General features: G+C 38.3%; 1 protein-coding gene across 2 annotated transcripts in view; it reads left to right on the forward strand.

Moving 5' to 3' along the window:
- Nucleotides 1-25376, forward strand: part of ABCA1 (ATP binding cassette subfamily A member 1) — a 155649-nt gene that overhangs the window by 34909 nt on the left and 95364 nt on the right. For both annotated transcript variants that reach the window (XM_089682623.1, XM_089682622.1), the window contains exons 3-5: nt 8618-8711; nt 18238-18379; nt 19185-19297. In XM_089682623.1, coding sequence (XP_089538749.1) covers nt 8618-8711; nt 18238-18379; nt 19185-19297 — 349 coding nt within the window. The remainder of the gene's footprint in view (nt 1-8617; nt 8712-18237; nt 18380-19184; nt 19298-25376) is intronic.

Genomic DNA, 25376 nt, shown 5'->3' on the forward strand with positions numbered 1-25376 from the left:
TACTTACCTGAGCCCTCACCCTATCCAGCATTATGCCTATCTATACCAGCCGTCTCCCTGTTCCCACAGGCTTTGCTGAGGCAGTGGAAGCCATTGGCTTCCACTGCTGTCAGTCAAATCCTATGATGGACAGGGGGCAGAACCGAGCAGCTCTGCCTGTGCCTATGGACACAGGCAGCTCGGCTCTGGATCAAGCCTTCAGGTGTGCCACAATAAGAAGGGGCTATCTGTGGTGGCACACCACAGAAGAGGAGAAGCCAGGAGTATTGGTGGAAGACCCCAGAAAAGGAGGATTGGGGCCACTCTATTGCACAAAGAAGGTAAGTATAACATGTTTGACATAAAAACAAATTACACTTTACACTCACTTAAATGTTGCTTTTTACAGATATTGTTATGCAAACTCAACAGTAAGAGTAGAATCTTATTATATTGCATTTCTTAACACACATCGATTAGTCTTTCCTAATTTCTCTGTACATTCTTGAAACTGGATCTACACAACAGCAGATGTTGCTGTTCACAGCTGTCAGTTACATAATAATAAAAATGTCTTTGTAAGTGTTTGTGGAGATCTAGATAACAAAAGTCCATGATGACATACTCCACATGTCATGAATTATAGAATTTATAGACCAATTGCTTCAGTATCTGCTTTGAACCCTACAGCCAGCCAAAGGTGCTTTCAGCTTGTTGTAGAACTGCATGTCCCAGCACGCTTTGCTCCTTGACCTTGTCACTTTGCACCTGGTGTGTCATATGCTGCTTAACGGTCTGCATCTGGTTAACTGTAACCAGATCACTACTTTTTAAAATAGGAATCCTGATTGATTGTTATTAGTTACTGTATATGTGCCACTTTTTTTTTTTTTAAAGAAAGCCACATATTTATTGATTATTTTTCTGTATATGTGGAAACGGAAATCACTCATGTTGCTAATCTTGGTTAATTTAGACATTTTGCGTGATGGCAGCAGTATTACCATATGATGCAAGGGTATGCAGTCAGTGAATTTTATATAACTTTTAGGTAAAATGAATTATGCATTAATACATATAGGGGGTGATTTACTAAAACTGTACAGTGCGAAATCTGGTGCAGCTGTGCACGGTAGCCAATCAGCATCTAACTTCAGCTTGTTCAATCAAGCTATGACAAAAAAAAGTGGAAGCTGATTGGTTTCTATGCAGAGCTGCACCAGATTTTGCATTCTCCAGTTTTAGTAAATCAACCCCATAATGTTTTTGGATGCAGACACTAATTTTAAGACAGCCATGAGACCTTTCTGCAGATTGTAGTTCAGCAAAACAGTCTGATCTGGGACCTATCCCGACCTGCAAATGGACAACAGTGGAGCAGGAATACACTATTGAGTTAATCAATCTGCTCTCCCCTCCTGTAATGTAGCCCCCAATGTTAGATGGACAGCACTGTGTATTGTAGTAAAACCCATTTGGCTTAGGGTCCTTTCACACTAGTGTTCCGGTTTTTTTCTTCAGTTCAGACACGTTTTTTTCAAAGGAAAAAATGGATGAGTTTACATCCGTTTTTTCATCCGTTTACATCTGTTTTTCATCTGTTTTTTTTCATCAGTTTACATACGTTTACATTGGTTTCCATCCGTTTTACATCTGTTTATCATCCGTTTAGATCCGTTTTAATCCAATTACATCCGTTTTTGGTCCGTTTACATCTGTTGACATCCATTTTTCATCCGGAAGAAAAATAGGGTTTTCTTCCATTCAAAAAAAAACAGATGTTAACGGATGCGGACATTAACAGATGTAAAAAGATGTTCATCCGTTTACATCCGCAAGTCCATAGAAATACATGGGGGTCCATTTTTCATCCGTAAACGGAGAGATGAAAAACGGACATACGGAACACCCGTGTGAAAGGGGCCTTACAGTGCTACCCCTCCCTTTTGTGGTCTGAGTGCAGCTATACAGGCTATATCATGTTAGGCCAGAAGTAGGTATTCTTGCAATCTGTATGTAAAAATACATTTGATTATTTTAATTAGCCCATGTCTGGATTAATTGATGTTTGTTTGGAGCCCAGCTAATGCAATAGACAATGTATGCAGGGTATTTGAATTAATATTAGTGAGAAAAATAGCAAACTGTTAAATCTGAAAACGAAAAACTACATACAATAACTCTCTGGTTTAGAGGTACATCTACATAGTTGCTTTATTTTGCAGACAGCTTTATCTGTTTGGCCTGAATATGATATACGCTGAGTGGGCAGTTGAACAAGCAAAATCTTTCCTAGCCTTGTCTCATTATCATTGTTGACCATATAACATGAACACACTGGGTCAGAGGTCATCTCCAGAAAAGCACTCAACCTGCTGACTAAAGGAAAGAGAGAGCAGCTAATATTCTCTCTGATCCTAAAGGAAATATAATGGACATGTGTTAGAAAATGACCAACAATGTTTTGAGCTCATGCTAATGTTGTACACTGATATATGGCACTTCAGTCAATAATTTATATAAATCTTCTTTTTCTAAATAAATTAAAAAGTTCAAAGTTCCTATTGAACCTGGTAACACCTATTATAGATATAGCTGTAGAGTTAAAAGATACTGTATTCCATTGCATATGTGTTGCATATAAACCTTTGGAACATTATTGATTGTAGTCAAATCTTAAAGCACAACTTTACTTTTGTTTTGAATGCTCTTTGGAAATATAGTCACTTGTCAAAGGTGCAGTGTTTTATATAGAAATTCTTAGTGGAGTGCATGAGACAAAAATCAAAATGGAAAACTCTTACTCTTCATACAGATTTTTGGTTTGGTGGTATTGGTCTATTACAAGTCTAACTCCTTCGTCTGGCTTACTCTAAACTGTATACAGTCATTCAGCAGTTGCAGAGCTTCATGTACCACAAAAAAAGCAGCAATTTGACCATGGTGAGAAAAAAATAAGCTTGAGTTGTGTTTTGAAATAAACATGAGCAAAGCTAAAGGTCCACTTTTAAAGCAAGTCTATGCAGCATCTCACACTTACCTTTCCTCCCCGCTGGTCTATTTATTACTGGGAATGAACATATCCCATATAAGCTAGTTGTAGTTTATACACCACTAAGGACTGGTGTCTGAGTGGTCAACTGCCAGGCAGTATCGCTGCCATGTGGAAGGAAGGGGAGAGTCAATTAATTCATTCAGTGGGTAGAAAAAGTCTACACACCCCTGTTAAAATGTCAGGTTTCTGTGATGTAAAAAAATTTGACAAAGATAAATCATTATAAACTGTACAACTGTATCAAAAGCTGAAAAACAAACTGAAATATTTTAGTGGGGGGAAGTTAACATAAAAAACTAAAATAACGCGGTTAGATAAGTGTGCACACCCTCTTATAACTGGGGATGTAGCTGTGTTCAGAATTTAGCAATCACAATCAAAATCATGTTAAATAGGAGTCAGTACAAACCTGCCATCATTTAAAGTGCTTCTGATTAACCCCAAGTAAAGTTCAGCTGTTCTAGTAGGTTTTTCCTGACATTTTCTTAGTTGTATCCTAGAGCAAAATCCATGGTCCTCAGAGAGCTTTAAAAGCATCAGAGGGATCTCATTGTTAAAAGGTATCAGTCAAGGAGAAGGGTACTCAAGGCATTAGATATACCATGGAACACAGTGAAGACAGTCATCATCAAGTGGAGAAAATATGGTTCAACAGTGACATTACCAAGAACTGGACATCCCCCCAAAATTGATGAAAAGGCGAGAAGAAAACTGGTCTGGGAGGCTGCCAAGAGGCCTACAGCAACATTAAAGGAGCTGCAAGAATATCTGGCAAGTACTGGCTGTGTGGTACATGTGACAACAATCTCCCATATTCTTCATATGTCTGGGCTATGGGGTAGAGTGACAAGACAGAAGCCCTTTCTTACAAAGAAAATCATCCAAGCCTGGCTAAATTTAGCAAAACAACATCTGAAGGTTCCCAAAAGCATGTGGGAAAATATGGTATGGTCTGTTGAAACCAAGGTTGAACTTTTTGGCCATATTTTCAAAAGATATGTTTGGCGCAAAAACAACACTGTACATCACCAGAAGAACACCATACCCATAGTGAAGCATGGTGGTGAAAGCATCATGCTTTGGGGCTGTTTTTCTTCAGCTGGAAATGAGGTCTTAGTCATGGTAGAGGGGATTATAAACAGTTCCAAATACCAGTCAATATTGGCACAAAATCTTCAAGCTTCTGCTAGAAAGCTGAACTTGAAGAGGAACTTCCTCTTTCAGCGTGACAACGACCCAAAGCATACATCCAAATCAACAAAGGAATGGCTTCACCAGAAGAAGATTCAAGTTTTGGAATGCCCAGCCAGAGCCCAGACCTGAATCCTTTTGAAAATCTGTGGGGCGATCTGAAGAGGGCTGTGCACAGGAGATGCCCTCGTAATCTGACAGATTTGGAGTGTTTTGCAAGGAAGAGTGGGCAAATATTGCCAAGTCAAGATGTGCCATGTTGATAGACTCATACCCAAAAAGACTGAGTGCTGGAATCAATTCAAAAAGTGCTTTAACAAAGTATTAGTTTAAGGGTGTGCATACTTATGTAACCATATTATTTTAGTTTTTTATTTTTACTTCCCTCCACCTAAAAGATTTAATTGTGATGTTTAACTGAGTTGTACAGTTTATAGTTTACATTAAAGGTGGAAAAAGTTCTGAAATGATTTATCTTTGTCTAATTTTTTTACATTACAGAAACCTGACATTTTAACAGGGGTGTGCAGACTTTTTATATCCACTGTAAATATACCTGGAAAGTTAAAAATAATTATCAACAAACCGGACTTTAATTTACTGTTCCTAGAATGATAAAAAGCTAAATTTTGATTACTGTGCCTAAAGTGAGAAATGATACGTTTTGATTAGTTACTATGGGTTTGCTGTCTGCCTTATGAAGTAAACCCAGTCCACTCTATTTATCTGTTTTCAGTCACAGTTAATACTTGTGGATTTATAATGATTATTTTAGCAGACTCTAAATTGAAATACAAAAGCATAAACAGCATAAACTCCATAATTTGTACTCCACTGAAGGGAAATCAATAAATGAAGCGCCTGGCTGAGATAAAAGCTTTTCTTGCCTCATATCATGACACATTGTTAAATACAATGGGTTGTTTCTTAATACATTTGAGAAATATTGGCTGGCTAGACATGCATTCTAGAACTATTTAACAACAGAAGACATTATTTTTGACTCATTTGAGTACAACACGGTGGGGCATGAAAACGTGTTTGGTATTTCTTAAATAGGATTGCTATATTATCTGTACTCATTGGTAGTATTGGTATGGTGTAATATTTATTGTTTAAGTATACTTTTGGCTTTAAACATATGAAAAACTAAAACATTTTTTTAGTTACAATTTATAAGAGAAGCGTTAGAACCCCTGCAGGGTTTTTTGTTTTCGTTATTAAATAAGATATTTTATATAAATTGTAACTGCATTGTTTAGTGGGAACCATTGAGGAAAGAAATATGTGTGATTCCATTGATACCATGTTTTAATATTCAGGTCCTAGGTTTGTCCACCTGAACACTACCTAGTAAGTTGCTGACCTGGAACAAACTAAATATATGTTTAGGCTTTTCAGTGTTCACAGGCTCTTTGCTTATTCCAGGTCATTGATTCACTTGGTAGGAATATCATTATCAGAGTGACGGTCAACAATGGCATCTCCCTATGTTTCTATCCTCATGGTTTGCTTTAAAGGAGAATATTTAACATGTGATCAAGTCATGTAGACTGACTGTAAATACCATGTTTAGGATACTTATAGGCATATATGACTAATGTACAAATAAAGTGCAGCGCTTAGACAATTCAAACAAAAATATATAAAAATAATGTTCAAAAATAATTCAAAATGTTCATAAGTGAAATATCAAATAATGAAACAGAATAGTCCCCAAATGCCGTAATGAGATAGGAAAACTTCCGAGGATAGCCAATGTGACAACAACCACTTGCATGCAAGGCTTACTGGAAAAAATGTGACCCCCTATTAAGAGTGGTCAATCACTCCTTTATTTAATAACATCTGGAGAAATGGGCAGATGAAATTATCCTCTGGATACCCAAAAGAGAGAGCTTGGCGGTCCTCCTATATTGGTCGAAATTTTGGGTTTGAGGATTTTACACTTTGTGGAGAAATCTTTTTTTACATGTCTAATGCCACGAGCTCTAGTTTAATATAACTTGCTTGGAGCGTTCAAAGCCATCATATATAGGGACCGGCATAGGAGGACCACCAATCTCTCTTTTGGGTATCCAGATGATTCCATCTGCCCATTTCTCCGGATGTTATTAAATAAAAGCGTGATTGATCACTCTTAATAGGGGGTCACATTTTGTCAGGTAGGCCTTGCATGCAAGTGGTTGGTGTCACATTGACTATCCTCTGAAGTTTTCCTTTTTCATCACGGCATTTTGGGACTGTTCTGTTTTGATTTCATTATTTGATATTTCACTTATGAACACTTTAAATTATTTTTGAACATTATTTTTATATATTTTTGTTTGAAATGTCTAAGCGCTGCACTTTATTTGTACACTGTTTATGAGGTGCCTGGTATCAAGTTTGACATTGGCTACATCCCAACTCTTCAACTTAACCTCATCTTTTGCATTAGCACAATGTATACAATGTGGACAACGTAAGACCCATCTCCCTGCTGCCATTACCTCTAAACTCTTAGAACGCTTAGTCTACAATCGCCTGAGCTCCTACCTCACTGACAACAATCTTCTTGACCCTCTACAGTCTGGCTTTCGCTCACTGCACTCCACAGAAACTGCCCTACTAAAAAACCCCTCCTCCTCAAAAAACTCCACTCTCTTGGCCTCAGAGACTCTGCTCTCTCCTGGTTCTCCTCCTACCTATTGCAGCGCTCTTTCAGTGTTACCTATAAAGCTGCCTCCTCCTCTTCACTCCCTCTTTCCGTAGGGGACCCTCAAGATTCTGTCCTTGGACCCCTTCTCTTCTCCATCTACACCTCCTCCCTTGGTCACTTGATAAACTTTCTTGGCTTTAAGTACCATCTCTATGCTGATGACACACAAATCTATCTTTCTACCTCTCACCTCACCCCTTCAGTCTCCTCTCGCATTACTATCCTACTAAGTGACATATCGGCATGGATGTCACTCCACTTCCTCAAACTCAATATTTCCAAAACTGAGCTCTTAGTATTCCCCCCAGCCCGTGCCCCCTCCCCTGACTTCTCCATCAAGATCAATAACACAATCATCAGTCCCTCCCCTCATGCCAGGGTACTAGGTGTAATCCTAGACTCCCATCTGTCCTTTCAGTCCCAAATCCATTCACTGTCCAAATCTTGTAGACTTCACCTCTGTAACATCTCCAAGATACGCCCGTTCCTAACATCAGAAACCACTAAGCAATGTATTCACTCCCTTGTTATATCTCGCCTTGACTATTGTAACTCCCTCCTCATTGGCCTACCTAATTGCAGGCTATCCCCTCTTCAGTCTATCATGAATGCTGCTGCCAGACTCATCCACCTTACTAACCGTTCTGTATCTGCCACCCCTCTCTGCCAATCCCTCCACTGGCTTCCCATTGCCCAACAGATAAAATTCAAAACATTAACAATAACGTATAAAGCCATTTATAACTCTGCCCCAAATTACATCACCGATCTTGTCTCTAAATATCACCCAAACCGTACTCTCCGCTCCTCGCAAGACCTCCTACTGTCTAGCTCCCTTGTCTCCTCCTCCCATGCTCATCTCCAGGACTTCTCCAGAGCTTCCCCCATCCTCTGGAACTCTCTACCCCTCTCCAGATTGTAAGCTCCAAGGAGCAGGGCCCTCCTATCCCTCTTGTATTGAACTGTATTGTCTCCCGTTATATTGTAAAGCGCTGAGCAAACTGTTGGCGTTATATAAATCCTGCATAATAATAATACGTTGCAGTGTTCAGCTGCTATTTATTGGTGCTTTACTTCCTTAGCGCAGATTTTAGGTTTTACTTTATTAGGCATATATGACTAAAACAACTGAATTTAGTTTGTATTCAAAGAAAACAGAGAGTTCAAAAATCTTGTTAGGTTATTTTATTTGGAAGGTAAGGCGCTGAAGAATAAAATGAGATTTAAGATTTATTAAGATAATTTACGTCCACGTAGCCTCCAGCAGCTCTTGCTGAATGTGAATGAAACTTTTGCTACATAGCTGTCCCGTGGAAGACATACTTGATGGGTCTAACTTAGTTTCTAGGAGACGTGGGCCACGTAAAGGCACATCAGTGAAAAGGCCTAAGATGAAATTGGCAGGAGCCCTGCATATGCAGAGATCTTTTATTTTTCCTGAAAAGGTCCCCTAGAGAGATCGGACTGGTTCAGTTAACCTTCACACAGGGAATGAGAAGCAGTTCTTGGAACTGAATTAAAGTGGGGCCCCCTCTGTGTTACATGTTTTATGCAATTCCTTCACAATATCCTTTCAGTTAACCTCTTCCTGACCAACTTTGGTTTTTGTTCTTCTTGTCAAAATTCTTGTTATCCATAATAGATGACATAATAAGCATGATAAATTTGTATACTTTTTTTTTTTTTTACAGCTCCAGCTGCTGGTTGAAGTAGCTTGGCCTCTCTTCATCTTCTTCATTCTGATCTCTGTTCGACTTTCCTATCCACCCTATGAACAACATGAATGTAAGTATAAGTGCAAAAGAATATTAGTGTTACCACGTATTCAAAAATGGAAGTTATGAGGCATATCTTAAAGCGATTCTATAGGTTCATTTTTTGGGAGAAAATAACAAACATGTCTATACTTACCCACTGTGCGGCTTATACTGTATAGTTTTGATAAATCTAAGATTTAGGGATTTTTCTAAAGATGTTTATAAGATTGTAATGTATGTAGTCAGCTTAATTTCAATAATTATTGTTTATTGTACTTGCTGTATCTGTGTGAAGTGACAGTACTTTTTTTATTTTTTTTTGTTTACAAACGATTTTATTGAATAAAAGTAGACAGTAAAACAACAGCACATTTTCAAATAATATTTACAGCAAAAACAAGGCACTTTTGAAAAGTACAATTCAGAAAAGTATATTATAGTAAGAAAGAGAAGAAACAGAAAAAAAGTAGATTGCAAGTACATGAAATACGTTAATGATAAGATAGGTTGAATGATACTTCTGTCAACAGTATATGTCAGTCATTTTTCACTGGAAATGTTGTTAATCATGCAATAAATGTCTATAATCCCTCCATGACTCCCTTTTTTTTATCAAATAAGTGCATCTTATCCAGCAGAGTATAGTGAATGCATTCCATGAGCATTACAGCATCAATTCTGTGTAGGATGGAGGCCAAGGGTACAGCATTGGACCTCCAGTGTAAGGCAATAGACCATAAAGTGGCAATACATATAGTATGTATCAATCTCATAATGGCATCAGGGACCCCTGGGATATGAGCCCCCAATAGACAGGGCTGTATAGACAAGCATACTGGGGTACCCGCCAGTGAGGTAGCCTGCACCAAATCAAAGATATGTACGGGCAATCTCAAAATATACGCACCAAAGTGCCTGTAAGGCCACAGCCCTGAAAACATAGAGGATATAGCAGTCTTGTGACTTCTATCAATGTTCAGTTGAGCACTGGGTAAACTATGTAGGAGGAGTTTTCATCCTGCTCTGACTCCTATAAGGCTGCATAACCCCTGCTCCTGTCTGGACAGTAATGATTGGTCCTGTGCTGATCACATGCACCCTCCCAAAGATAAAAAAAAACTTCCTAGCAATACACACCAAACTGAGCACGTGCAGAGTGACTCCTAGAGCTCTGTGCTATCAGCAGATGGATTGGGGACAGTAGAAGAAGGGGAGGATCAGAGAAGACAGGATCAAACAGGCTTTTTACACAATGCGGATTTACAGACTGATTTTATTGTTTAGTAATGCTTTAAGCCAGAGACAATTGAGTACTGTCCTTAATACTTTTTTATTGCACTAACATACAGTTTTTCAGGACAGGCTTTCAGGGCGTACCCCCTTCTTCAAGGTCCAAACAGTACTAATGCACAAACGTTTATCATTAACGTTAAAATAAGACAATCTCTGAAGGAAAAAACAAAAAAGCAAAAACAAACAAATGTACACAGCAATGGTAAAACTTGATCTTTAGTGATATGTTGTAAATGTAACTCACTTGAGGACATGTCAGAACAACTTTTGCATGTGTTTTGGGCTTTTCATGGAAGCATCTGAGAGTGTTTCATATATTAAAGGCACATTTTTGTAAAATCATGTAGAAAAGTTGTAGTACAGTATCTTTCAGGTATGTAGAAGAAGGAGTTAAATATGTTTTTTTTTAAATATAATTATTCTTTGATGTCTGATGCTGGTCCTTCAAACTGGACTAGAAATGCTCCTTCAGCTGTTTCTACAGTGTATAAGTAGGAGAGTTTTGTGTTTTTTGTTGACTCTGGCTCAGAACAAAGATTTCAGGGTACTAAACCTTGACAGTCTACCAAAAATGTGCAGCCTTCCCTCTCTGTAACACCATGACCCAGTGCAAAAAGCTATTATGTTACAGTCACCTGCAGAGTGCCACGTTCAAGGCTTACATTGAGTAATGTTTATTAGACAGTCATTTTAGACCGCCTTGCTTTTAAAATGTGTGAACATTATTGAGAAATTTTGCTACTGCATATGATTTCTTTTTAACTGAAAAATGTGCGCTTAGAATAACTTTTACACCATGTAATTTACTTCAGCAGTAATGTTTGAGGGTTTTTAGTTTAGAGGCTCCTGGTCTAGGTGCAGAAAATCCAGAGACTCTGAACAAACATATACATACACAGTTGAAATGTCTTTTGATTTACACACATTTTTCTCAATGCACAGTGAGACAGGCGACATACGTAGTTCCTAATGAAGCAATTCACGAACCTGGTAGCTGGCCAAAGTTACTTAGCTTTGGCATGTAAAATGGACAAAACACATGTATTTTTTTGTTGAAAACTATTTTTATTCGTATTGAATGGGCATAAAGTAACAGCATCAATGCCGACAAAGACATGCACCTACATTTTATATATACTCGCTGGCCACTTTATTAGGTACACTTGCTCAATTGCTTGGTAACACAAATTGCTAATCAGCCAATCACATAGCAGCAACTCAGTGCATTTAGGCATCTAAACGTGATGAAGACAACTTGCTAAAGTTCAAACTGAGTATCAGAATGGGGAAGAAAGGGGATTTGAGTGACTTTGAACGTGGCATGATTGTTGGTGCCAGACGGGCTGGTCTAAGTATTTAAAAAACTGATCTACTGGGATTTTCACGCACAATCTCTAGGGTTTCCAGGATATTGTCTGAAGAAAAAGAGAAAATATCCCGTGTGTGGCAGTTGTGTGGATGAAAATGCCTTGTTGATGTCAGAGGTCAGAGGATAATGGGCAGATTTATTGCTGTGACATTCAGATGGTAGGGTCAGAATTTGGCTTAAACAACATGAAAGCATGGATCCATCCTGCCTTGTATCGACGGTTCAGGCTGGTGGTGGTGTAATGGTGTGAGGGATATTTTCTAGGCACTATCAAGGTGTACCTAACAAAGTGGCCAGTGAGTGTATTCAGTTAAAGAAATAGATGAGACAAGGTGTTTGTAATATAGCATAGCCATAAGAAATATATTGCTTAGGCAATTGGCAAGTTATAAAATTGCAGAAGACAAATGAAATGAAAGACCTAATCACACCCTATTTTTCAGATTAAGTGCAAAATAATATAAACAAGACCAAATAATTAGTGCAAGGGTTCTCAACCAGGATTCCGTGAAATCCAGAGGTTGCTAGGGGTTTCCATGATCAATTAGCAATTTCTGCTTCTCAGATAAGTTCCCAATGAGACAATTAATCTTTTTATCTATCTGTAAGAGGAGAATTCTTCCCAATGACCACAAGTATGAGGAGCATTCTTCCCACTGACCATCACACTAATGTACCATGAGGTGTAGATATAGTCATTTTTAGCAGGAGTTCCCTGAGACTGGATAGTTATGTCAAGGGTTCCTCTGTGTTGAAATGGTTGAGAAAGGCTTTATTAGAGTATAATTAGGTAAGAAAGTATGAAAACGTAAACCAAAAGTCATGTGTCGTCTCAAATATAGGGATATGTGGAACTTGGTAGGATGCTTAGACCTAACAGATCACTTATGAGCATATGGCACTGCAGCTTGAGTACATCAGACCTAAAGATGTAAGAGACACAGGGTTTTTTTACTAAAGCTGGAGAGTGCAAAATCAGGCTCACTTCTGCATAGAAACCAATCAGCTTCCAGGTTTTACTGCTAACGCTTAACTGAACAAGTTGAGGTTAGAAGCTGGCTGGTATCTATGCAGAGCCTGGTTTTGCACTCTCCAGCTTTAGTAAATAAACCCTACTGTTTAACTCAAGTAAGAGCTGTGCCTAATGGACAGCAAGTAGAAGATTCTGCCTGCCACATACCTCAGATTTTCTGTATTCTCTGTCATCATAGATCAGTTTCTTGTATGGAAGCATTATTATTATTCTCCACCTTTCATCGTTGCAAGGTGGGCACCCCAGCTTGGGTCTACTCCTTTAGCTATTAGCTTCTTAGCAGTAACCAATAAGCTGTGTAGATAAATGTTTATTTCTTAAAGGATTCTTCACCTCTTCAAAATAAAAAAAGAGGTGGACTAACAACCTGCATCCTCCCAAACCACCCCATGGTCCCTGCTGTAACTATTAGATACAGCAAGTCGGTATATTTGAGATCCTTTTCTGTGTTATAGGCAGGGGTTTTCATATCACCAGATTAAGGCAGCAAGATGATGTACTACAGCAAAGCTTTTATGAAGAAAAAACAGAAGTAATGAGTAGGAGCTGTGCTCCCTGCATACATATCAAGGTTTAATTTTGACTGAGTGTACCTTTAAAAAAGACGTTACATAGTCTAAATGGTAAGCAAGGACAGCAGTATTACTTCCTCACAAAATTGCCTAATTCCATCTGAGGATATTCTGTTTACTCATACATCATGTTTTATCAGTTCTCAGTCACTTTGACCTGTGCAATCAGTAGATATCTGATCTTTGTAGAGAAAAAAAAATGCTCAAAGGTCCATCACTAGCATGGTTTATGTTAATAGTCTATGCAGTAAAGAACAATTCCTGCCTCCCACCAGTCAGGTACAATGCTTTGAAAGGAATTTGATGCATGATATTAAGTATCATGTCTGCTTTTTAAACACATCTAATTACTGTCTGTCTTCATTTGTCAGATGGCAGATTTATGGTTACTCTGATCATTTAAGTGGTCATTTTGTAGACAGTATGAAGAGGATAGCTTGGAGAGGACACTTGAGCCATTTGAAATAATCGTGCTCGAACATGGCCACACATACCTTAAAATGCCTGTCATGCAATACGTTCCATGGCTTCCATTGCTGGCCTCTTTCCGAAACCTTATCTGGCTGTGTCTGACCTCAGTACTTTTGAGTCAGAGATCCAGAACAAGTGTACCATAAATGAGTGCCAGAAAAGTGTCCAAATTTCCTATATCTATACTTGCTCACTTGTCACGGAATCGGACAGCATTAAACAAAAGCATCAGCATGACAGCCAGGGAACCATCTTTCTCAAAAGAAGGTCAGCAATGGCAACTTCCATTTTCCTTTCATGACAGATTCCTTTTAAGTGCATGTAAAGGTGGCCATACATGTCTGTGATCAAATTGGGTACCAGTGATCCCAAACAAGCAATTTTGCACTTTGATGATTTTGATGTAACGTGACACAACGTGACAAATGTAAATGGTCTTTTAAAAACTTAAATTTAATCCGAATGATGATAATTTCTCCAACATATATGGACATATTTGATATTGATAAACAAAACCAACTAAATTACACCCTGACTGATCACCTGGGAAGAATCAAATTTGTTTGAGAGCTCACTAAATCAATCAAATGGATTGTTATTCTTATATGAGTTGATGAGTTCAGTTGCATGATCATCGTGATTTGTGTGTTGCCGCATTTAAATCAGATCATCAGAAGGTCTGTTTTTCTGTAGGCAATTCTCTCTGAAGACATTGGCAAAATATCTACAAATTTTCATTGGGGTCTTTAGCGTATACATTATGTGGCTGATCCACAGGATGGCTTCTTAGGAGCTCCATTGGTGACAAGCCATAAAGAAACTGAGGCATACAGCTGCAAGATAGTGACAATTTGCTTGCAGTTGTATGAGAGAGTTTAAAGAAACAAATGATTTTCAAAAAATTTCCACGTTGGAGTTCCCAAGAAATATGCAAAGCCAACAGGTGACTCATTCCACCACTGCAAAATGAAGCATATATTGCGGGTTGGGTTTGATTTTAAACTGCACTCTTGCTAATGAGCTCATGAAAACAACAGTGCCATGAGATGCTGATATCTATCCAATTTCAAAATACAAGTTTTCAATAGTTTTAGCCTTTAATTATTGAACTATTGAAAAAACATATAGCAACCCAAATTGCATTCTAGTGTTTAGCTCATACTACAAAACGTGTTAAAGCTTTCTTTTTTCATGGAATGGTCAACATACCCTTTGTCACAGATACTGGTAAAACCACCTACAGTTCATTTGTAGTCAACGGGAATTAAAAGTGTCCACATAATTAAATATGGTTCTGAAGCAATGTCTGAGACCTTTGACCAAGTGTCATGTCCTGGGTGGATTTTGTTTTTTCTTTTGGACACAAAGTGAAGTTACTCATGTACTTTCTCAGAAATCTGATTTTTCCGAGTCAACGTACTGTTTACCAGCTGCTGTTGCAACAAGCAGTTTGATCTAGAGTGATCCGTATTTCTTTTGCAACTGAAAGTGGACACAGCACATGGTGTTATGAAATGTCATCAATAAGGTTATGGTGTACTAAAGTCAAATGTTTCCTCTTTCTAACAAAATATATAATCATCACTGGATCGAGGTAGGAATCTTGAAAGCAGGTGTAATATGTTATACACAAGACAGTCTAAACACCGTATCCTGCTTGGTTGTGGAAAAGCAGAACCTCACTTGCTGAATGTTCTCAGCATCGTGTGCTTAGAGAAACCCATGCTGTCAATGGCAACTTTGGACAACATTGATGCCTACCCTTGAGGGCAGTGGATAAAGGATAGGATAGGATAAAGATAGGATAAAGTCCATGCTATGCTCTTGGGGAGAGGTTTTGAAGTCCATTTAGGGTATCATGCCAGACATGCCTTGATTATTATTATTATTTTACTCTTAAGTTGGTCAATTAGTATCAATCTCATCAGTAGATTTGATGATGCCTACAGAGACTAGATAAATGACATTCAAAAGTACTTCAAAATTTCATTCTGAAATGAATGCAGTTTCCATCCTGTCTTTCAAATTTTATCACCACTAAGAATGAAAAAGGAAAATCAATTTGACCCCTTGAATAATTTGAAATTCGTACAAACATTCTGAAACTGAAAAATGTTGAATTAAATCTATTAGTGTATGGCCAGCTTGCACCCTTCCAACTTCAGTGCTCCATTCTAATATAGATGAAAAATGGCATCCTCATGAAGACTTCCAGTGCTGAATGGGATGTGTCTAACCACCGATTTTAGATTCTTAAGTGCAGTGGTGTCTGATGGGTTGCATACTAAAGCTGGCCATACACCCATACATTTCTTTCATTTAGCCTGCAGGCTGAACAAAAGAAATCTTAACAGATTTCTTCATCCACATAATAGCGTGGAAGGACTTGTCTCTGGTTGTTGTGCCGACAGGACAACCAACTATTAAAATTAAGGCTGATTAAGTATGAACCAGCCAAAATTGTATGACCAGCTTTATGTGGAACTTCACTCTCTCAATCCACATTGACTATTTTTAATCCTTATGCTGATAGTATTAGTAAATAGGTAAAAGTATATCATAGTATATCATATTTACTTTTTTTTTTACATTTCTTCAGTTACTTCCTCGTTTCCATCCCTAGGCAAATTATGTCATACATTCCTGGAGTCTTCAGGAAGGGAGAGCTCTCCCAATGCCTGAGCTTAGAGCAGATGGATTCCTGGAAGTAAATGATACATGAATCATATGCCCTTACTCAAGATGGCCATGGTTAGAAATACCAGGGGGTGTTTTCCAAAATTAATTCTCAGCAAAATAATAGATGATACATGAATCATATGCCCTTACTCAAGATGGCCACGGCTAGAAATACCAGGGGGTGTTTTCCAAAATTAATTTTCAGCAAAATAATACATGATACATGAATCATATGCCCTTACTCAAGATGGCCACGGCTAGAAATACCAGGGGGTGTTTTCCAAAATCAATTCTCAGCAAAATAATAGATGATACATGAATCATATGCCCTTACTCAAGATGGCCACGGCTAGAAATACCAGGGGGTGTTTTCCAAAATTAATTCTCAGCAAAATAATACATGATACATGAATCATATGCCCTTACTCAAGATGGCCACGGCTAGAAATACCAGGGTGTATTTTCCAAAATTAATTCTCAGCAAAATAATACATGATACATGAATCATATGCCATTACTCAAGATGGCCACGGCTAGAAATACCAGGGTGTATTTTCCAAAATTAATTCTCAGCAAAATAATACATGATACATGAATCATATGCCCTTACACAAGATGGCCACGGCTAGAAATACCAGGGGGTGTTTTCCAAAATCAATTCTCAGCAAAATAATACATGATACATGAATCATATGCCCTTACTCAAGATGGCCACGGCTAGAAATACCAGGGGGTGTTTTCCAAAATTAATTCTCAGCAAAATAATACATGATACATGAATCATATGCCCTTACTCAAGATGGCCACGGCTAGAAATACCAGGGTGTATTTTCCAAAATTAATTCTCAGCAAAATAATACATGATACATGAATCATATGCCCTTACTCAAGATGGCCATGGCTAGAAATACCAGGGTGTATTTTCCAAAATTAATTCTCAGCAAAATAATACATGATACATGAATCATATGCCCTTACTCAAGATGGCCATGGCTAGAAATACCAGGTTGTATTTTCCAAAATTAATTCTCAGCAAAATAATACATGATACATGAATCATATGCCCTTACTCAAGATGGCCATGGCTAGAAATACCAGGGTGTATTTTCCAAAATTAATTCTCAGCAAAATAAAGCATGAAGACATGGATGGGTGGGTGAGTTTGCGTTGAATATTAACAATGAATTAAATATATTTTTTAGTTTGCGGTGCTCAGATGCAGTGCAGTTCCACTTTAAGACACTCTTAACTTGAGGTAAGAGTGTGATAATGTAGGTTATTACTACAATGTCTATTAACATATTAAATGATCATACTGAGGGTATCAGACATCATTTTTGTTCTTGATCAGGGGTCTCCAAACTGCAGCACACTGCAAGCTTTTATGTGGCCCTCTAATGTAAGAGTGGGACTCTGATGAGGACCCAGATGTTAATGAAAATATGATGTAAGAGGAACTTTGATATAAGAGGGGCTTTGATTGGGACTTTGATGTAAGGCAGGACTTTGATGGGCTCAAGTTTATGTGGAATTTCTTTGCTTTGTTTACTGAAATTTTTTTTCTGTTGTTCTAAATAATATGCTTATTACAAAAAAAAATTCCAGATAAAATGTATTCATTAATTTAAATATGATTTGTTCATTTATAAAACTGATTTTTTTTTTTAAGCCTGCAAATATTTGTAAAATATACGATGTGGCCTTTGTACTGAAAAGTTTAGAGACGTCAGGTCTATATTATAGTTATTTTATCCTACAGAATAAAGTTTATACATAGAACAAGTTATCTATGTTAGTTAGCTATATTCAAAATTTTCAGAGTATAAAGCAGATCAGACCTCTTAGGAAGCTTGAATTTATGGCTGTTAATGTTTGCTAATGTGCATAACATTTTTGTCAGGGTCATATTTAATATGCAAACATTTTCCAGCTGCAAAGGCCTGCAGCAGACTCCATAGTAATGAAGCACTATCCCTTCCAACTGTGTTACCATTAAGCAAGCATACATGTTGATTTACTTTACAGCTGCTCTCCAGAGAGGTTATTTTTTTTTCTTTAAAGCTGAACATTTTCTAAGCATTTATATTGTTATTATGCAATATTTATTATTTGTGCTTATTCTGTGTTCTGCCAACAGGTCATTTTCCAAACAAGGCAATGCCCTCTGCCGGCACATTGCCGTGGGTGCAAGGGATTATCTGCAATGCCAATAACCCATGTTTCCGGTACCCGACACCAGGGGAATCACCAGGAGTGGTTGGAAACTTCAATAGGTCAATGTAAGTTAATTTGATGTGCTTTTGGAATTAGTCAGCTTCTACTGTTGTGAAAAAGAGTTATTAAAAATATGAGTGGGATTGGCTACTACTGAACAAGGTCTTCTATGTCCAGTGTTAATCTGCTGCAGTTATTCCTAGTGTGTGATGTGTATAGATGTGAAGGCATTAAAGTTGCTCTTGCCTGTCAAAAACGTCTCACTGGTGTGGCTATATCTGTTCTAGCAATCTGCTGTTCAATATTCTCTAATTAATAAGGTGATTGTCAAGCCAGTCAGCCCTTAGATATAATAAGATTAATTTGGTCTTCTGTTGATGTAACTGCCCCTAAACATCTGAAGTATTCCTACGATGTCAGATCTGAAAATCGTTAAGTTGTTCTTTCAACTCATACAGAACACTTTCTATAGCTAGCTATATTTGGAAGAAATTATTGTTTGTGTGGTTTGCAGTCGGGACTGTTATGCCAAATGTTGGAGGAGAGCTTTGTGTTCAGTTCAGATAAATTAATTCAGTTATCATATACTTAATCATCAATTTGTTTAAAATTTTCTTTATATTCACCAATTTGGGAGTGCTTTAAAGTGCGACTATGGCCAAGCTGTAGACATATTTCTAAAAAGCAGTAACTGAGCTTTAGGACGAGCCCTTACTAGCTTTTGTAGCTGCAGGCACTCTGGAGAAATTCATCCTTAGTTTATTTTATAGCAAAAGCACTATATTCTTCCATGTCAGCTTAGTATGTAATTATTTTACCTTTCACTTTTCATGGCCTAATTCAAACATTGTGACCATTAATTCTTTCCAGAGTTTCTCGTTTGTTCTCTGATGCACGGAAATTGCTGCTATACAGTCACAAAGACACCAGTGGGAAGGACTTGCACAAATTCTTGACAAGTTTACATAGGTTTCGGGGCACAGGTAAAGCATTTCTAATGAATAACTGTTTTATACTTGCGATTTCACTGGAATAGTACATGCTTGCAAATAACCCTTTTTAACAGGAGAAAGCACTCCGGGGTGAATGTCATTTTTAATTGCAAGCATGTAAGTGAATGTCCACTGTTAGGCTTTTGGATGAACTAAAGTACCAGCTTATGGACAATACTGGCCACAATACTGGCCATATGGACATAAGGCTTAGAGCCTTATGAACGCAAGGATGATGCTTAGCATGTGAAGCATGAGTGACTTTACTGCAATAAAAGGCAGGTAATAGGTAGGGAGACTTCTGTATACGCAGTCAATTATATTTGTTTTTCTTTAATTTGTGTTTTTCAGGAATTATTTGTAACCCCTCCAGTATTTTATAGTATTTATAGTATTGTATCTACTGTGCTTAAAAATGTCCTCAGAAGAGACAGTAGACCTCTACTGATGAAAGCAAGTGCAAATTCTACTTGTAAACAAAAGGAAAAATGGGGGTATAAGATATTAAATAACTACAAATACAAAATATTGTAAGCGAGAGTTAGTTCTCTGTCATGTGAGGTGAGCGTTGTGGAAAGTCTTCCTTTATCAACATCAATCAATGCAGCAATACATATATTGGGCATCACACAATCAGTACAGAGCAAAGGGCTATTTCTGTGATGACACAGGTCACAGTCGCAATTTGTATTTACTCCACCTCTACACTTTTGATGATTTTACAGTACAGAGGTTGTACTTGATTTCTAGCTAGGTGCAACAAATAATGACCTCTGCATACCAATCAATGCAGTGTGTGAAAACAAGTGAAAATAAAAGCGCTGAGCAAACTGTTGGCACTATATAAATCCTGAATAATAACAATAATAATAATAATAAGAGGGTTGTCCTGAGGGGCCAGTGAATTCTAAAGAGCAATGAAGAGTGTAATGTAATGACTCATGAAAGCATTGTACCCAAGATTTGTCACTCCTAAATACAATCAGAGTAGTCTTGTTGTTTATATTAGGGGGCTATTTATATTATTATTGGTGCATTCTATGTTACAGTCTGATACTGTGTTTTGCAGTTTGCTACCTATTGTTAGATAAAAGTCCAACTCTGGGAGATCCAAAAATTCCTTCTTGCAGTGGGTTTGCGCCTGTACTGCCAGAGTTAATTGCACGTTTAGGTCTAGAGCAGGGGTGTCAAACTGGCAGCCCTTCGGCTGTTGCGAAACTACAAGTCCCATCATACCTCTACTGCTGGGAGACATGCTTGTAACTGTCAATCCTGCAATGCCTCATGGGACTTGTAGTTTGGCAACAGCTGGAGGGCCGCCAGTTTGACACCTGTGGTCTGGAGGTAAGCAAAAGCATTTTACTTACCTGATCCTTCGCTCCCTTGGCAGATAGTGCACTGTCTCTCTGTGTCATCATGTCCAGTATAGGGCTATGGACCCTGCATTGGTCTTGATGACATCAGGACCTTAGGTTGGTGGAGCATGGGGGAGAAGACATTGTGGGGACTGGTCAAGCAGTGCGGCGGAGTAAGTAAATCTTCATTTCCATGCCCCCTAGACCTAAACAAGCTGGTAACCCTTGCATTGTGGAAGCAGCCCCACAGTAAGGAGGAATTTTCAAATTTGCCAGAGTTTGGTTTTAAGGTAATTATCATATTATCTAAAGAAAAATATACAGGAGAGCTGATGTTACTTATGACAGGGTTGGTAATGAGCAGCATACTGAAGACATATCATGGTAGGTCAGTTATATACTAATAGTTGTGGACAATCAGTGATTCATTGATTTCAAGTGTCAACCATTTGGCAGATAGAAACTGAAGACTTTTCTTAGAATGTACTTTAGGATGCAGCTATTCTGTGACCCATGGGCTGTTATGGGACAGTAAAGCTAAGCAGTGAAGCCATGAGAGGCTGAGTCTGATAGTACATTTTGATAAAGGTTCTCTTTAAGGAAAGCTTTTAGATTATTATTATTATATTATTATACAGGATTTATATAGCGCCAACAGTCTGCTCAGCGCTTTACAATATGAAGGGAGACAATACAGCAGCGATACAGTCCCAATACCAGAGGGTTAGGAGGGCCCTGCTCCTTGGAGCTTACAATCTAGGAGATCATTGCAACTTTTATTTATAAATGTTTCATGTGGCTGTCTGTACTTTGTTAGGGTTCATGTACACTGCAGCTGCTAAACTGACGTTCAGGAGCTGTTCAGCGTTTTTTTCAGCAGCCCCTGAACTCTCCCTAATGTATTGTGTCCATGTACACATAGTCGTTTACAGTCATTTACAGGCAGTTGAGTTTTGAACGTACCAAACTTGTGTTCAGGAGTAGATTTTACCGGTGTTTCAAAAGCCAAATGTTTGTAAACGCAGTTAACCGCAATTATAAGCATTTGCGTATAGAAGCTTTTTTTAACTGTTCCAAGTCCAGATGCTGTCCAGAGCCTTTTTTCATCATCAAAAATGCATGCAGAGCATTTCCATGTATTCAAATGGACCTAGTACACTAGTGCAGTTAGTTCCAGGTTTTGCGTGAAGGAAAAAATGGCAGAACATGCTGCATTATGCTCATGATGGGATCCATAGTGAATACAACCAGAAAAGACAGGTCATCTCAACACATACTGCTCTCTCTGTTTCTGCTCTCTCTATTTCTCTCAAAATGTCTGAAATAGTTCATTATTTACTATTTTTCAGTGCATTCTGGGCATTTGGGAAGGTCTCCTGAGGTTATCTTTTTAAAAAGCGCATAAACACGCGGCTAAACTGACGTTTTTTAATCTACGTTTTCCAGCAGTCAGTTTCCATCATTCAGAAGAGTTTTCCAAACGCCCCGTGTACATGAGCCCTTAAGGTGTATGGCTTGGTATTTCAAAGGTTTCCTAACCTGTCATATTCCAGATGTCATTTTTTACATGGAAAATTAAAGCAAGAACGTTATCTCATGTTGTGGGCAAAATAAACACTTTTTTCTTTCGGTTGCATTTTGATAAAAGTTGTCCATACTGTTTGTTTTTTGCTACACAGTACGAGGCTTCTGAACAGACTTCATACTTTATAATTCCTAGTTTTGCAATCAGCTGTTTCACATTGCTTATGTATACTTAAAATGTATTCATGGAAAAGATGACATAATTCACATGACATTTATCAGTCATTGAGACAGGTTTCTGTTCTGCTTTAAGGGAAGTCTTATGAAATCACTGATCTTTGTAAAGAGTACAAATCACTGCTGCACGCAATTATGCTTGTTTTTTTTTTTTTTGCTGTGTTATCAGGGTCACCAGAGGGTATAAAGCTGAGCAGATATTTTAATTTTGGTTACCAATAGTTGAGAATCATCGTATATTTCTTGCTGACTCTAATGGCAAGATTTTACTGCAGTGGCTTATGGCTCTGCCCGTTCACACAAGCCCATAAAAATTTTTTTCCGTTTCCCAGAGCTAAACTCCAGTTATTTGTTCTATATTCTGGAGGCTGTATTGGAGGAATGTGAAACCGTCGTTAAGGCTTTATGGGTTACAGTAGTTGGACAGAATGAAGCCTTTTTAAGCAAGTTGCATATAAATGAAATCCAGGAGGGATACAGGCACATTTATTTGTGCTGTTGGCTTTTTGGTACTGAGACCTGTAGAAGTAGTTTTGGACATAGGACTTTCAGTGCCAAAACAAACATAGATGAAAAAGTGTGCAGTCCTGTTCCGATATTAAAACCTAGCACTGACAGAGTGTTTAGGTGTTAGGACAAGGTGACAGTGGCTTGCGAAGTTTCCTTTGACCCAGTAAAATTCAGCTGGCCAGTACTCGTCCTCCCCTCCTTACTACTACCCAGCTGGCAACTCTACCCATTGCTTCTGGAATTAGGGGAGCTGGATATGTGGTTTCCTTCCATGTGACAGTGTTCAGGTTTAGAAGATAAGTCACTATACCTTTACAGGGATGTGCAAGTCCTATCGTCCGATGCCCAGGATATGCAGTTCAGGGCACCGGGCAAGAGGTTTTTCCTTATATTTAGCCCTGCTGCAGGCATGCAGCAGGAATTTGAACCGATGGTCGCCTCTCTTGTAAAAGGAATCCATGTGGCTAACTAGCCACTGGATTTCTTTTACAAACAGCGGGAGGGGACATCCCCCCTTCCACGGTCTGTCCTGTCGCACCAGGACACCCGATCGACCATCTGTTGCTTCCACTCTGATATAGGAAACCGGAAGCGATGAGCATACATCACAGATGTAAATGGCGCCATTTCTAAAAATGGAAAGCATTTGATCACACCGATCTTGTGCGATCAAATGCTTTTAAAGGGCAGAGGAGGTATCTGCGGTCTTATCGATAAAGAGCACCTGTCACTGCCTATTGCTATCACAAGGGATGTTTACATTTTTTGTGACCGCAATAAAATTGATCAAAAAATAAAAGCAATTAAAGCGACAGTGTTAAAATAATTAAAAATTTTTTTAAAGCACTCATCCGCGTGTGCAAAGGTGAACGCATACATTGGTCCTGCACACATGCAAACAGCATTCAGTCCACACATGTGATGGATCACCAAGAATGTCAGCTCATGGGCAGTAAATCCAGTACCAGACCTCCTCTGTAAATCTAAGGTGGTAACCTATAAAGACTTTCAAAGCTTCACCTATGGATAGTAAAATGTATATTGTTTGTTGCCGCTGCATGGACGTGCGCAATTTTAATTTTATGTTTGGTATCTATTTACTCAGAGTAACATCATCTTTTATATTTTACCAAAAAATTGGGTTTAGTATTTGCATTAAAATTCAAAAAAGAGTATTTTTCCTAAAAAAAAATGTGTTTGAAAAACTGCTGCGCACATATCGTGTTACATAAAAAATGCAAAATCCACCAATTTATTCTCTAAAAAAATAATATAAAATGTTTGGGGGTTCTAAGAAATGTTAAAGCAGTTTAAGTTGCCATAAAGTCCCTTTTCTTTTTAAAAACCACAGACATTCCTAAAAGCACCTCTGCTTAATAAAAAAAAACATGAACCCTTCCAAACTGGCAACATATTTTTCTTTTTACAGGACAAGCAGATTGTCATGAGGAACAAGTAGATTGGATCCCTGATTTAGTCCTTGGACAAGTAATTTTTTAAAAAAATTCCACACCCCTGCTTTACTGTTTAATTACAGAGGGAGTGATGTCACTGCTTCCCCTGGCCTCCTACATTCCCAAAAAATATTAACCATTATCACTTACTACTGCCTACACCCCTATCTTAAATCTGGAGTTAAGGTATGGACATTTTTAAGCAGCTTGGGCCAATGTAAGAATGCATGTGTCATACCTGGAAATCAACGTAGTAGGAACCGCTACTACAGTAATGTCCATTAGCTTTTGCGTCCAGTGCCAAGCAGCTGCCCTGCTGCATTGTGAACAGAGGATGTTGCTTGCTAGGCATGGGCGCCATTCAGGGAATACATTACATTTTTTTCAATTAATTCAAAGTGTTCTCTGAAAGCAGCAGGACAGCAGCTTGGTATAGGACTCGGAAACTTGTGGATATCGCTGTGGTAGCAGTAGTAGGGGATGATCGCCAGTAATCTCCTGCTAGCTCCTACTAAAGTGGTTTGCAGCTAATTCCAAGATCCCAGAGGTAGGGCACAAGCCTACTCACATTGGTCCAAGGTGGGGAAATGTTAAAATCTCCATATCTGAACTTCAGCTTTAACCATGAAGATGAACCCTTATCAGCACTAATCTAATCTAGCACTAAAATGTAACCCCTAACCATGAATTGGACCTCAACTGATGACTTAATGCTTACCTTATGACTAGAAAAGTCTGGCATCAAGTCTTTAAACGCCAAGATCTCAGCAAAGTAAATCCCTATTTTTATCACATAATGAAATGTTTTGAATGAAAGGTTATCAATCCTGTTGTCTTGCTGAGTCACGTCTTTTATAATATGAGTTTGACCCAACCATCTAAGAAGAGAGAAACCCACTCATAGGAAAGACTGCAAGATATTAGCACTTTCTCACATTGCTCTTGTAATGTTTCATGAATATAAGGTAATAATGAGACATTTTCAGAATA

The sequence above is a fragment of the Staurois parvus genome, unplaced genomic scaffold, assembly GCF_062004578.1.
Source record: "Staurois parvus isolate SC_StPar_1 unplaced genomic scaffold, SC_StPar_1.0 ptg000292l, whole genome shotgun sequence".
In the NCBI taxonomy this organism is placed as follows: Eukaryota; Metazoa; Chordata; class Amphibia; order Anura; family Ranidae; genus Staurois; species Staurois parvus.